This window comes from Cibotium barometz, chromosome 29 (genome assembly GCF_041138505.1).
Source record: "Cibotium barometz isolate CiBa-2024 chromosome 29, ASM4113850v1, whole genome shotgun sequence".
Classification (NCBI taxonomy): Eukaryota; Viridiplantae; Streptophyta; class Polypodiopsida; order Cyatheales; family Cibotiaceae; genus Cibotium; species Cibotium barometz.
The window spans coordinates 49,597,349-49,609,804 of NC_141074.1; the positions used below are offsets into that span (position 1 = coordinate 49,597,349).

The following is a 12,456-nucleotide window of genomic DNA, read 5'->3' on the forward strand; positions in this document are numbered from 1 at the left end:
TGGAAAAGCTTATGGAATTACAACTACATGCTATGACTAGAAACCATCTATGTGGTCAATAGTACACAAAGCAAAAAGGCACACTACGCTTGCAATGCCATGAGTTTTGTCACAAGTCATCATATGAGGGATTGTATATGCCAAAAAATGGATACGCATATGAATGTGTATCATTTCCACATTCTACACATTCTACACATTCTACTTATGACATTTACAAATACGCCCTCCCATCAAAGAAGTTGTTTGGGTGGGCCCTTGATCAATGCTACCCATCCATTTGAGAGTTGCACTAGGCACCTAAGCAATGCTACCCATCCATGTGTGAGTTCCAACCTCAGGTTCCTCACACATGTAGGAGCACTAAGTGAGATTTATCCACCATTTTACCCACAAATGATGGTTATGTAGAGTGACACTATGTCATGGAAAGCTAATGAGGGAGGGTGATGAGTTCATTTTTCATTTCACCTTTGCTTGGAGCGTTCCGACGGCATCAATCACTCTTGGACTTCCACTAGCATCGCCTTTGTGACTAGCAGCATAAGGAGTCTCTCCTTTTGCTATGCCATTTAGCCCCCCCTCCCTTTCTCCTCCCAGCTCTGATTCCTTCTGAAATCGGAGCATCACTTTTTGCTTTTTGCCCCAAGCAGCTTTTCTCATCGAGGTTCGGGATCAAGCTTTGTGGGCGCGGCCATAACGGTGCGTATCAATCCTTCTTCTTTTCTGATTTGCTGCGGGGGACAGTGTATTTTTATGGCGGGGAAGAGAAGCAAGAAAAAGCAGGTCCATCTGAGGACGCCTTTCTCAGCACCAAAGTCTCCCAGTCCCGCATCACCCTCTCCTGCGTGCGATCCACAGGAGACTTCTCACTCTGTTGATCAAGAGTCTCCCGCCCACCAGGTTTTGGCCCCTTCCCCAATGATGGGTGGATGTGGAAAGACGTGCAGACATCTTGAGAGAGGTGTTAACATCGACAAGCTCTCTTCCCTGCTTTCCAAGTCCAAGTTCAGCCTCACTCAATGCCAGGATTGTGTCAAAGATGGTAAAGCTGGCACGGGCAAGAAGAGCAAAGGCAGATCTACCCGAAAAAAGGCAGCAGCTGCGACAGCTACAGTGCAAAGTTTGTCTCATCAGGAGAAGAAATGGGTCTGCCTAGCATGCGGCCATGTTGCATGTGGGGCACTCTTAGCCCACCAAAGTAAAAGGCCTGCTGATGAGGAGCAGGAGAACATTGCAGAGAACGGGAAGGGGGATGACAACAACGGAGCTCCCACCGGACATGCCTGGAAGCACTCTCTCTTTGCAAAGCATCCCCTGGCTTTGCAGGCCGGGGATAGTCTTGTCTGCTGGTGCTTTATGTGCAACATGGCCGTGGAGTACACATTTCCGCCAGCATTGCTGTGCGATGTCGATGTCAACCGGCAGCTAGTGAGCAGCAGCAGTCCTTTACAGGAGGCAGTGAAAGTTGTGCATGAAAAGCTAGTGAAAGAAACAGGATTTTTGAAGGATCCAGGAAAGAGGGGTTATACAATTGAGCCTGTTAGATGTGTCATTGATACTGCATCTCATTCAAACTCCACTGATGTTTTGAACCCAAGCCCACTGAAAAGCGCGCACTTCACCGGGTCACAAAGGAAGCGCACAGTAAGAGGTCTGATGAATTTGGGCAACACATGCTTCTTCAATTCTGTTATGCAAAACCTCCTAGCATTGGATATGCTTCGAGACTACTTCAGTCAAGATCTGCGGGATGGTGAAGGACCGCTTACATCATCCTTGAGAAGGTTATATATAGAAACTAACCCCGACAGTGGTGGCCAGGTGTCAATGGCACCTCTAGAAACATCAGGTCATGAATCTGGCTTGAAAAAAGGTGGGAAGGGTCGATCTGTATGGGAAAATAGTGGAGGAGCCTGCAATCCGAGGTCTCTCTTTGGTGCCATCTGTGCAAAGGCTCCCCGCTTCAAGGGTTTTCAACAACAGGACAGCCATGAGCTTTTGAGATGTTTGCTGGAAGGATTGAATTCAGAAGAACGCTGTGTGAAGGCCAAGAACACCACCGATGGAGGATACAAGAAAGTTGTGAGCGTATCAGCAAGCAGAGTGCCGATACAGAATGGAGAAGCTGGCGATTCAGAACCACCCGTGGAAGAAAGGGAGCATGGAAACGCTGAAAAGCCAACCCTCACCCAAGCCAGTACTACCTTTGTGGAGAGTTTCTTTGGAGGTCAGCTTTGTAGTACTGTCCGTTGCTGTGAATGTGGGCATTCATCTGTTGTGTATGAACCTATGCTTGATCTCTCTTTACAAATCCCCGCCAGGCAGACTTTGAAGAAAGCTCAGGCACGTGCAAACCAGGGCACATCATCTTCTGTCGAGGGAAGATCTCAGAAGGGGTCCTTGTACAGGGATGTGAAACACACCAAAGCAGCTCAAAAGACAGGTTCACAAGAAACTTCCCATGCATTGGGTCCAGCCATAGTTGAGAACAAGAAGGTCTCTTCACAGGTCTCTTCATCTGCTCAAGCCGATCAGATTGATTCACTCTCAGCAGAGGAAGCTAGTTCTTCAAAAGTTGCTCCCATTAATAATTCTGCCGAGGATGATTTTGGATGGTTGGATTTTGTCGGGGGTGGAGTACAGTCTGCAGAAGGCTCTTTACGGGGACCTTGTGATGTTCTAAACTGTGCACAAATCAGTGAGAATACCTTGATTGCTGGTGAAGAAGACTTTATTTCAGGAAATGCCCTTATAACTGCATTAGAGCCTTCAACTCTTGACAACAGCAGTAGCTTGCATTCAAGCAAACCAGTAGATGCGGTGTGCAGGAACACATCTGTTGGTGTTGTGCCAGGTGCAGGTTTGCAAAACAGTAAGCTTTCTTTAGAAAGTTCTGGTACAGATGTATATGAAATGCCTGGAGACAAGGAGGGTGAAAAAGCTTTGGCCCAGTCTGAGGAAGAGGATGGGCCATTGCCTTTGGCATCGGGGATTTTGTTGCTGCCTTATGAGCATCTAGAGTTGTCAAGCAATTCTAGAGGAGAAGAATCATCAGAGTCCACAGAGGCAGCAGCTAAGTGCAGTTCGGATGTATCAACCTCACTCTTGGAGCAGGAGGGGGATTGTCTTGATGGATTCTCTCAGCTTTTTGAGGAAGACGAGAGCCTTTCTGTGATCAATCAGAGTGGAGAATCTTTTGGAGGTAACATAGAGGGTTATCAGGTTACAGAAGAGAGTTCTGTGGATGATGGTAGCTGGGAGGCAGACACTGCAGCTTTTGATGGGGGTGAGATTGCGGTGGGCTCTCGGAGATCAGGCGAATATGAGGATCCCATTTTACCTATGTCCCTTGAAGGTTGCCTAGCAGATTTTACCAAGTCTGAGTTGTTGTCTGGGGGAAATGCATGGGAATGTGAAAGCTGCTCTCGACGTATAAAGGAGAAGACACTTTCCTCAGTATTAGATACTGTTGGTAAGAACACAGAGTGTTGTCTGTCTACCAAAGACGTGGTGGGTGGTGGGGACCTGGGCAAAGGTCTCACAGAACAACCAGTGGGAAAGGATGTAGCCAGCTCCATGGTGTATTCAACTGGGAATCTTAGCGACCGGGCTAAATGTCATTCAGTGAGATGTACTGAAAACGGAAGCAGATACCTTCCAGATTCAGAAGATGGTGAAGCCTTGTCAGGTGGTTCTAATGGGATCATGAAAGATAACTCTGATGTGTCTGCAGTTGGGGATCACAAGTGGGAGCGGATTTGCAATGGTAGTGCTAAGTTGAACAAACTAGATAGTGGTCAACTTTGTGGGAGTCAGTCTCCCCTATGTCAGGTGGACAATGAAGCGAGCACTCTAGTAGATGGTGAAAACATCACTGAGAGGTTAGCTGACATGCCTACGGTGGATCGAAACAATGAAGTAGGTAGTGGAGAATTGGGTCCTCAAGACAGCACAGGCAGTGCTCAAAGCTTACAGACAGAAAGGTCTATTATTGTCCACCCCTCAAGCAAAAAAGAGGTGCAAGTGCATTGCACTAGTCTAGGGCGTATACGCTCTGATACATTGTCAAGCTTGAGCAAGGAAAAGGTGGCCGGTCCCATAGGCAAATCCTCAAAGACAGAAAAGTGTAAGGCTAAAAATCAGCAGCAGCCAGAGAAGCTTGTGAAAAGGGATGCTACCAAGAAGCTATCAATCAGCAAGGCCCCACCAATTTTGACTGTGCATTTGAAAAGGTTTGCCCAGGACATCCGTGGACGATTAAACAAGCTAACTGGCCATGTTACCTTTCCGGAGGTTTTAGATCTTCGGCCATTTTTGGATCCCAGGTATGTTGGATAACTATATTTGCCTCTTTTTGTTTTTTAGATACTCTTACATGTCCTGTATCGATGGGATTCCCTGAGGCATTAATTGAGTGATTAAGGTGAAAGACTTAAAAAGGGTTTACACCTTAGAGCATTAATTGGCCACATGGCAAGCATTAGGCAAGGGTTCTGTGGCTTAGCACATGGAAATAGCACGATTCAAGGAAATACCAATTGTGGGCTTCAGGAAAGTGTCGTGCAGAAGAGTTAGGCCATACTAAGGTTGGAGGTGAAGAAGGAAGCAAGCCCTTAGACGTTTTTAGTTTTTACTTCTGTTTATGTGTAATATTTGGCAATCTGCTAATCGTTGAATTAGGGTTTAGAGGCTGTACACCTATTAGAGAAGATATGAAATATAACACTCGTGAACTCCACGAAGTCATGCGCAAGCCAATTTTGTTGATTTCTCCCGGTTGAAAGCTGTCGGCTATTTGTTTTTTCTAAGCGATGAAGTTTTTTATTTTCGAAAAATTTTTACAGCATAAAATATTAAAGCTTTTATATCCTAGTTTGCATACCACTTTAATATTTCAATAAAAAAGGTCAACTTCTATTACTCTGCCATCTTAACATCGACTTCAAAGAAAGAGCAGGCCGTGTGTATCAGATCCGACCAGCCCTCTATATGCCGTTCTCCAGTCCAAGAAAATCTTCTTCACAGAACATTGAAGTAACTTCTTTGGAAAATCATCAATTTCATTATTGGCCCTTACTTTATTTAGGAACGTTCATGCTTTATTTATAAGCTTTCATACTTTATTTATAAGCTTTTAGCCATAATTGTCGGCAAGTTGCCAATTGGTCCTCCACTTGCTGGATAATCTTCTCACTTCTCTCTATCCTACATGGTTCACCTATGCTCTTGTAGAGATTGATGTTGGTGGACCATGTTTCCGTCGCAAAAACCAAAGAGCTCTCTGGCATCTGCCGAAATACCATGTTCTATATGCACATGTACCTCACGCATATTGTAACTTGTTATGTACCTAATGTTGGAGGTGGCAATTCGCGTAGCTATTCTTGGGTTGTCGCATGACTGGAAGTTGTGGTGGATTATCCCATATGCGAGAGCATGGGAAGTCAAAGAGCCATATATAGGGTGTGGTGGCACCTTGTCATAGATATCTCCTCCGGCCGGGTTTTTTGGGGGAGCAACGGCTAGGAGATTAGCTTCGGGGGGTATCCACGTCTGGCATATGCCTGCTCTAACCGAAATCTTCGGAGACGATTCTGTCTCATAGTTCGGTGGAGGAACCCTGGGACATCCTTGGGGAAATGCGACCGGTGCCGTAGCTAATTGAGTCGTGTTAGAGGCTTGTGTACAAGCTCGTGGGAGCCCAACCATTGACGTTGCTTAGTGCCTTGGGGTGGTGTGCGTGTTGTTGTTGCGTGACTTTGACATGGTATCAGAGCTCGGGCTTGTGTGGTCCTAGCCTTTGTTGTTCGAGGTGCTTGAATTGAGGGAGGGTGTTGGAGGTGGCAATTTGTGTAGCTACTCTTGGGTTGTCGCAGGACTGACTGGAAGTTTTGGTGGATTGTTCCATATGCGAGAGCATGGGAAGTCAAAAAGCCATATATAGGGTGTGGTGGCATCTTGTCATAGTGAAACCGGCCTCTGGTAGAAACCAAAGTACGGTAGACTAGCAGTCACCTGTCCACTTGTAGTCTAGATATGAAAACAAATTTGATTAGAGCTAGAGTGCCCCAAATCTGAAAATCAAACGACACCTGTTGGCCCCAAAGCTTGGTGCCCCTTGCGTTATTTCTTTATTCAATTTCAAAAATATGTAAGGTTGAGTACAACAAAATCAGCCAAGAGAATACACCTGTATGTCCAATCTGACAGCCCACAATACCTCTTAGCACAGAGGATTCACACACACAGATCTGTGTCTCAAAGCAACACTCTGTGCCTCCCTCTGATCAGCCAAGACCATTTAGCAGGGCAGCCATGAGCATACATCTGGCATATCTCATGCACATGATTCAACATCTCAGTACAAACATACATTCACTGTTCAATCTTTGTCTCCACCCTTTTCAATCTGCCATACCCCTCCTCTCACAAGGGGCCAGATAGCTCAAATCTGCAACAGATATAAGGCAATAGAAAGAGAGATAGATGAACAAATTCAGAGCTTACCAAAATCAGCTCGTGGATCTGCATCGGAGGAAGTAATTGTACCAGTCTGTACTTGCACACTTGTTTCAACAACTTTGCTTCACATGTGTACTTGTCTGTACCTTCCTATCTGCATCCACTTCAGTGTTGTACCTGACTGTACAGACCTGAAAATCTGTACTGTACCAATCCATACAGCTTCTACACACTTGTCAGAGTCTGTCTGTATAGAACTATACGGACAGTTCTGCTGTCGCCTGAGGGTACTGGTGCGCCTGCTCCTGCTGTACCCGACTGTACCTGCTGTACAGTTCTGTACCTGCAGTACAGCCACCTGTCAGCAGTCGTACAGATAACTGTACGTGCTGTCCGTACGGTTGTACCTGCAGTACAGCCTCTGTCTGAGCCCACAGTTCAGCCTGTACCTGCTCAGCCTGTCAGCGCCGCCTGTACCAACAGTGAAACCCACAGCAGAGAAGACAGCCGTACTGTACTTGCAGTCGTACAGGGCTGTATGGGCTGCACACGTGGACTGTACGGCTGGTTTGCACAGAAAAACAGCAGCAGAAAACAGCAAAACAGTAGTCCCACGTTGCTTCTCCTCTTCTCCACGCCTAGACTTGCACGATTGCCCAAAAGCTAGAGAGAGAGAGAGAGAGAGAGAGAGAAGAGAGAGAGGCATGCACTCCAAAAGTGGAGTTGTCCCCTCTCCAAACTTGTCCTAGGGCCCCAACTTTAATAATAATTAAAGTTCCCTAGGGGCCACTAAGGCCTAGGGGCAACCTTCAATAAAACATTAAAATATTAATGTTTTAGTTCCCCCCTTCACACCTAGGGATGTCCACACATCATTATCTCTGTCCGGGCACCCCACATGTGAATCATTTAATATTTTGACTCAAAGGAGACTCACGTGAAAAGCATTGTGAATCCTCCAGTGATCTGGTAGCTTCAAACGATAGGCTACCTCACCAATCTTTTCCAATACCTGAAAAGGCCCATAATAACGCATGCTCAACTTAGGCAATAAGCGCTCTTTACCCTTCATCTTCTTGAGTCTAGCCTTTTCAAAGCGCAAAAGAACCCAATCACCCAATGCAAACTCTAAAGCACGTCTGTGACGGTCTGCGGCTTTCTTTTGCTTCTGCTGAGTTTTCTGGAGTGCCAACTTAACTCTCCGATAAGCTTCATCCATGTTTTCCACATACTGATCAGCCTCAAAGATCTTATCCTTTGTGTGCAAAATGGGTGGTACTTTCTTCCCTCCTTCCACAATCTCAAAAGGCGCCTTGCCTGTCGAGGTATGTACAGTGTTGTTATATGCAAACTCCACCAAAGGAAGATACTTTTCCCATTGTTACTTGTGCTCTGACACATAACACTTGAGAAGATCCAACATTGTAGAGTTAGCCTCTTCTGACTGACCATCTGTTTGTGGATGAAATGACGATGAAAACTTGAGAGTTGTACCCATGTTGTCAAACAACCCTCTCCAGAACAAACTCGTCATCCGTGGATCACGGTCACTAATGATAGACGTAGGCAAGCCATGATACTTGAAGATGTTCGCCATGAACAACTTCACCATATGATCCACTTTGATCGTCTTACGCACGGGAATGAAATGAGCCTGCTTACTGAACCTGCAAATGATAGTCCAAATGCCATCATTGCCCGTTTGTGTCCGTGGAAGATCAAATATAAAATCCATGGCAGGTCTATCTGGAATAGGTAAAGGCTGTAATAACCCTGGTGTCTTTTGACGGTCAAACTTTACCTTCTGACATACGATGCATTGTCTCACAAAGGCATCAACATCTCTTCTCAAGGTTGGCCAATAAAAGAAAGTCTCCACTGCTTTTACGGTGGCGTCAATACCTCTATGACCTGCATATGGTGGAGCATGACTTTCAATCATAACCTTGAGGCGCAATGGCCTGGTAACACACAGTCTGCCATGCATCAATAGAAACCCATCTCTGAGAGTATAATGCTCATGCCGCTGACCCTCAGACATGTGATCATACAACCTTTCAAAGTTCTCATCATGGGCATACTGCTCTTTCATTTCATCAAGCTCATGATGATAAGCAAGTGAAACTGCGGAGACCTGTGGCTTGCGTGACAAAGCATCTGCCACTATATTCTTTTTGCCTTCCACATGCACAATCTGGAAGTGAAACATAGACAAAAAGTTTGCCCAACGCATATGCTTCTCTGAAAGCTTAGTTTGCGTGAGGAAATAACGCAAGGTCTGATGATCTGTCTGCACAGTGAAATCAGCCCCAAGCAAGTAGTGTTTCCATATAGAAAGAGCGTGAATTACAGCCAACATCTCTTTCTCAAAAACCTGTAAATGCTTCTCGGCATCTTGCAATATTCTACTCTCATAGGCTATCACATGTCCCTCTTGCATGAGAACTGCACCAATGCTACTTCCGCATGCATCACACTGGACAACAAAAGCCTTCGGAGGTCCGGTAACACCAATACTGGATCCGAAGTAAGCTTTTCTTTGAGCTTTTTGAATGCTGTAATTTCCCGATCAGCCCATCTAAACGGAGTTGCCTTCTTTGTCAATGCATGAAGAGGCGAAGCAATTTCAGCAAAATACCGTATGTAGTGCCTGTAATAGGAACACAATCCTAGAAAGCTGCGTACATCATGCACGGTCCTCAAATCTGGCCAATTAAGAATAGCTTCCACCTTTGGTGGATCCATACGGACTCCATGCTTAGACACGATATGCCCCAAGAAATGTATCTCTTGCAAGAAAAACTCACTCTTCTTGCCATTAACAACCAGCCTATGGTTCCTGAGTTCTGCAAACACAATGGCCAAATGCGTTCTATGCTCTTCCTCAGTTTGTGAATGCACAATCATATTATCAAAGAATGTGCCCACAAACGCTCTATGAGGCCTGAAAATCCTGTCCATCATTCTGTTAAATGTGGCAGGTGCATTTGTCAAACCAAAGGGCATAACCAAAAACTCATACAACCCAAACGTGGTTCGGAATGCTGTCTTATGCACATCCTCGGGTCTAATGCGTATCTGATGATACCCGCTTTTCAAGTCAATGCGACTAAAGACTGTGGAGCCCTGTAAGCGGTCCAAAATGTCATCGATCCTCGGTATGGGGAATCGATTCTTGATGGTGTTCTTGTTCAGCGCCCTGAAGTCAATACACATGCGCCAAGAACCATCCTTCTTTTGCACCAAGAGTACAGGTGAGCAAAAGGGTGATGAGCTAGGCTGTATCAACCCATTATTCAAAAGCTCCTGCACCTGACTCATAATCTCTTCCTGTTGGGCTGCACTAACACGGTACGGCGGTCTATTCGGTGGAGTACTACCAGGAATTAGATCAATGGCATGATCTTCTGGCCTCTCAGGAGGAAGCTCTCCTGGCAATGACTCGGAAAAACGTCCTGTCCTTATCTAACATAGACAAATTAGATTTAGACTCATCATCTTTTGCATCCTTTACATAAATCAAGTACGTGGAAAGATGCTTTTTCATTACTGATGAAATCGCCGAAGCGGATACAACAGGAACAGATTCCCCTTTGAGTTTCACATCCAATACATGTTCTTTCCCTCTATGAGTCAGAGTGATTTTCCTATTATATGTATCCACCACCGCATGTACTTTGTGGCACCATGGCATACCCAACAAAACATCACAACCATTAAGCCATGTTAGCCTCATATAACGGCCCCATCTCCTCCGCACGGATCCCCAATCGGCCAGCCAAATCTGGTGAAATAAAGTTGGCTCTAGCAACTGTGTCAAAGAATATCAAGGCATTCTGATCTCTCACTTTGCCCCATGCCCTGCACAACTCTGTCTCTTCACCACCTGGCTGTTCCCCCACAAGATCAGGAACTAACCCTGCAGAAGGTTTTGGTTTCTTTGACTTGGGCTCTCCTTTATTGTCAGAGTCCTTTTGGGACTTTCTCTTGGGACAATTAAATGACATATGTCCCTCTTCAGTACAGTAAAAACATTTCCAAGCATCTCTCAAAGCCTGTCTTTCCTCAGAAGTTCTCTTGGGCATTGGCAACTTCTTATACTGTGTCTCTGAAGACCCTTTAGCATCACGTGAAGCATGCCCAGATTTTTCAGCTTTCTTGCTCAAGTTCTTACTGCCTTTAAACCCAGATGATCCTCCAGTGAGTAACACATTAGCTGTCATAGCATTCTCTATCATCTGTGACATGTTCGTTACTCGAGTCTTGATACAATAATCTCGTACCTCCTTGGGCAGCCCACAACAATACTTCTCTACCTGCACAGACAAAGGCACTGCACGGTAAGAAGTCACTGGGAGTAAAGCTTCCCAAAACTTCTTGTTATAATCTTCCAAATTCTCACATTTTGAAGCATCCAACTTGTGCCATGCAGTCATAACATCCACCTCAAATGTAGATGTGAGCCATACGGAAGAGAAGACCTGTTTAAATTGTACCCAAGTAGTGGGTGCTATGCCCTGCAAAAGAAGAGTAGACCACCACTGCAATGCATTGCCTTTGAGAAAAGTGGCAGCTTTCCTCACCTTAGAGGACTCTGTGTAATTCCCACCAGAAAAAGCAGCATCAATCTGCTGTAAAAAGGTAATTGCTATCAATTTATCTTTGGCTCCACTGAATGTATCAAACTGCACTGCAGCTCCCCCTTCCTTATAATCCTTCGCCTTACCCATAGGCGTTAGATTATCATATGGAAGTGGCTTTGCAAGATTGCTGCCCCCAACATTCATGCCCATCATTGGGTCAACATTACCCATTCCCACACCTAGCATGCCATACATTCCAGTCATGTTTCCAAACATTCCATTATGCATACCTGGCTGCATACCACCATACATATTTTGTAATATGCGGAAGCTTCGGAGAAGGATCGGTACTTCAAAACTCAGAAAAAACAGCACTCTTTTCGCGACGGAATTAACGCACAAACTGAAAGACGATGTGCAGAAAAATAGAGAGAGAAGGGGGAGATGGAGAAGGACACAGTATTGGGTCCCAATTACCCTCTGTAGGGCCCCCACCACGGATGGTGTATTTGCTTTATTAGAATGATGTAAATCTGAAACAAATACAAAGTACTTGACCTTTTCTTGGCTGGAAAACCTGCCCTTGACCTTCAGTCCTTCACCCCTTAGCTTTAGCAATGTTCTTGGCTGTCCTGGCCCTTGGTTGCTTGGAGCTCTTGGTGAATTATGAGGTGGAAACATGGTTATGGGCTGGCCTATTTATACTTCCCATCATGAGCAGTCGGCCAGCTGAAAAACAGTCCATGTCCCACGACTGAGTAAATTCAGCATTAAATGCTCAAATAAATCCTAATAAATTCTGCATAATTTTCCTAGCAAGCTGGGGAGGTAGGCGCTTGCTTCTAGAAGGCTGGGCATAGCCTTTGCCCACAATCTATGGGCTGGGCAGCCTGTATGGGCTGCCCCATACATGCCCTACAGCCATATAAAGGCTGTAATCTCCTGGAGATTGCCTGATCTGTGCCCTAGGGCTGTCCTACAGCCCCTCCATGGCTGGTGGGTTCAGCCTGGGCCTTCCTGGGGGTGGTTCTACACCATTCCCGTGCCCACACTCAGATCCGGGGTAGCCCTATGGGCTGGCCCCTTGTCCTAAACATAATCTACTCAGTGATCTGGCATCCGGTACCATACCAGATACCCAGAACCACTGACATCATTCTAGAGGGAGACTCACAGCGCGGACTGGCACTGTTTCATGTGCAGGACAGTGCACACCTGACCTTGGACTCATGTGCAGGACAATGCACAGCTGACCTCGGACGACTGAGATGGATCCCTGGCTGACTCGTCCCGGACTGGGCTCACATGGGACCAGTTCACCATCCCAGGTCCTGCACCTACTGTACAGAATGTCTACGTGGCATCCAAGTGCGGGATGCACGTGACATCCCCTTCTGCTTAACTTGAC

At 45.9% G+C, this 12,456-nt stretch overlaps 1 protein-coding gene across 1 annotated transcript in view; it reads left to right on the top strand.

Annotated features, from left to right (window-relative positions):
- The first annotated feature begins 422 nt into the window (after positions 1–422).
- Positions 423–12,456, top strand: part of LOC147622306 (ubiquitin carboxyl-terminal hydrolase 2-like) — a 34,246-nt gene continuing 22,212 nt past the window's right edge. The window contains exon 1 of the mRNA XM_086823408.1: positions 423–4,328. Coding sequence (XP_086679534.1) covers positions 757–4,328 — 3,572 coding nt within the window. The 5' untranslated portion in view covers positions 423–756. The remainder of the gene's footprint in view (positions 4,329–12,456) is intronic.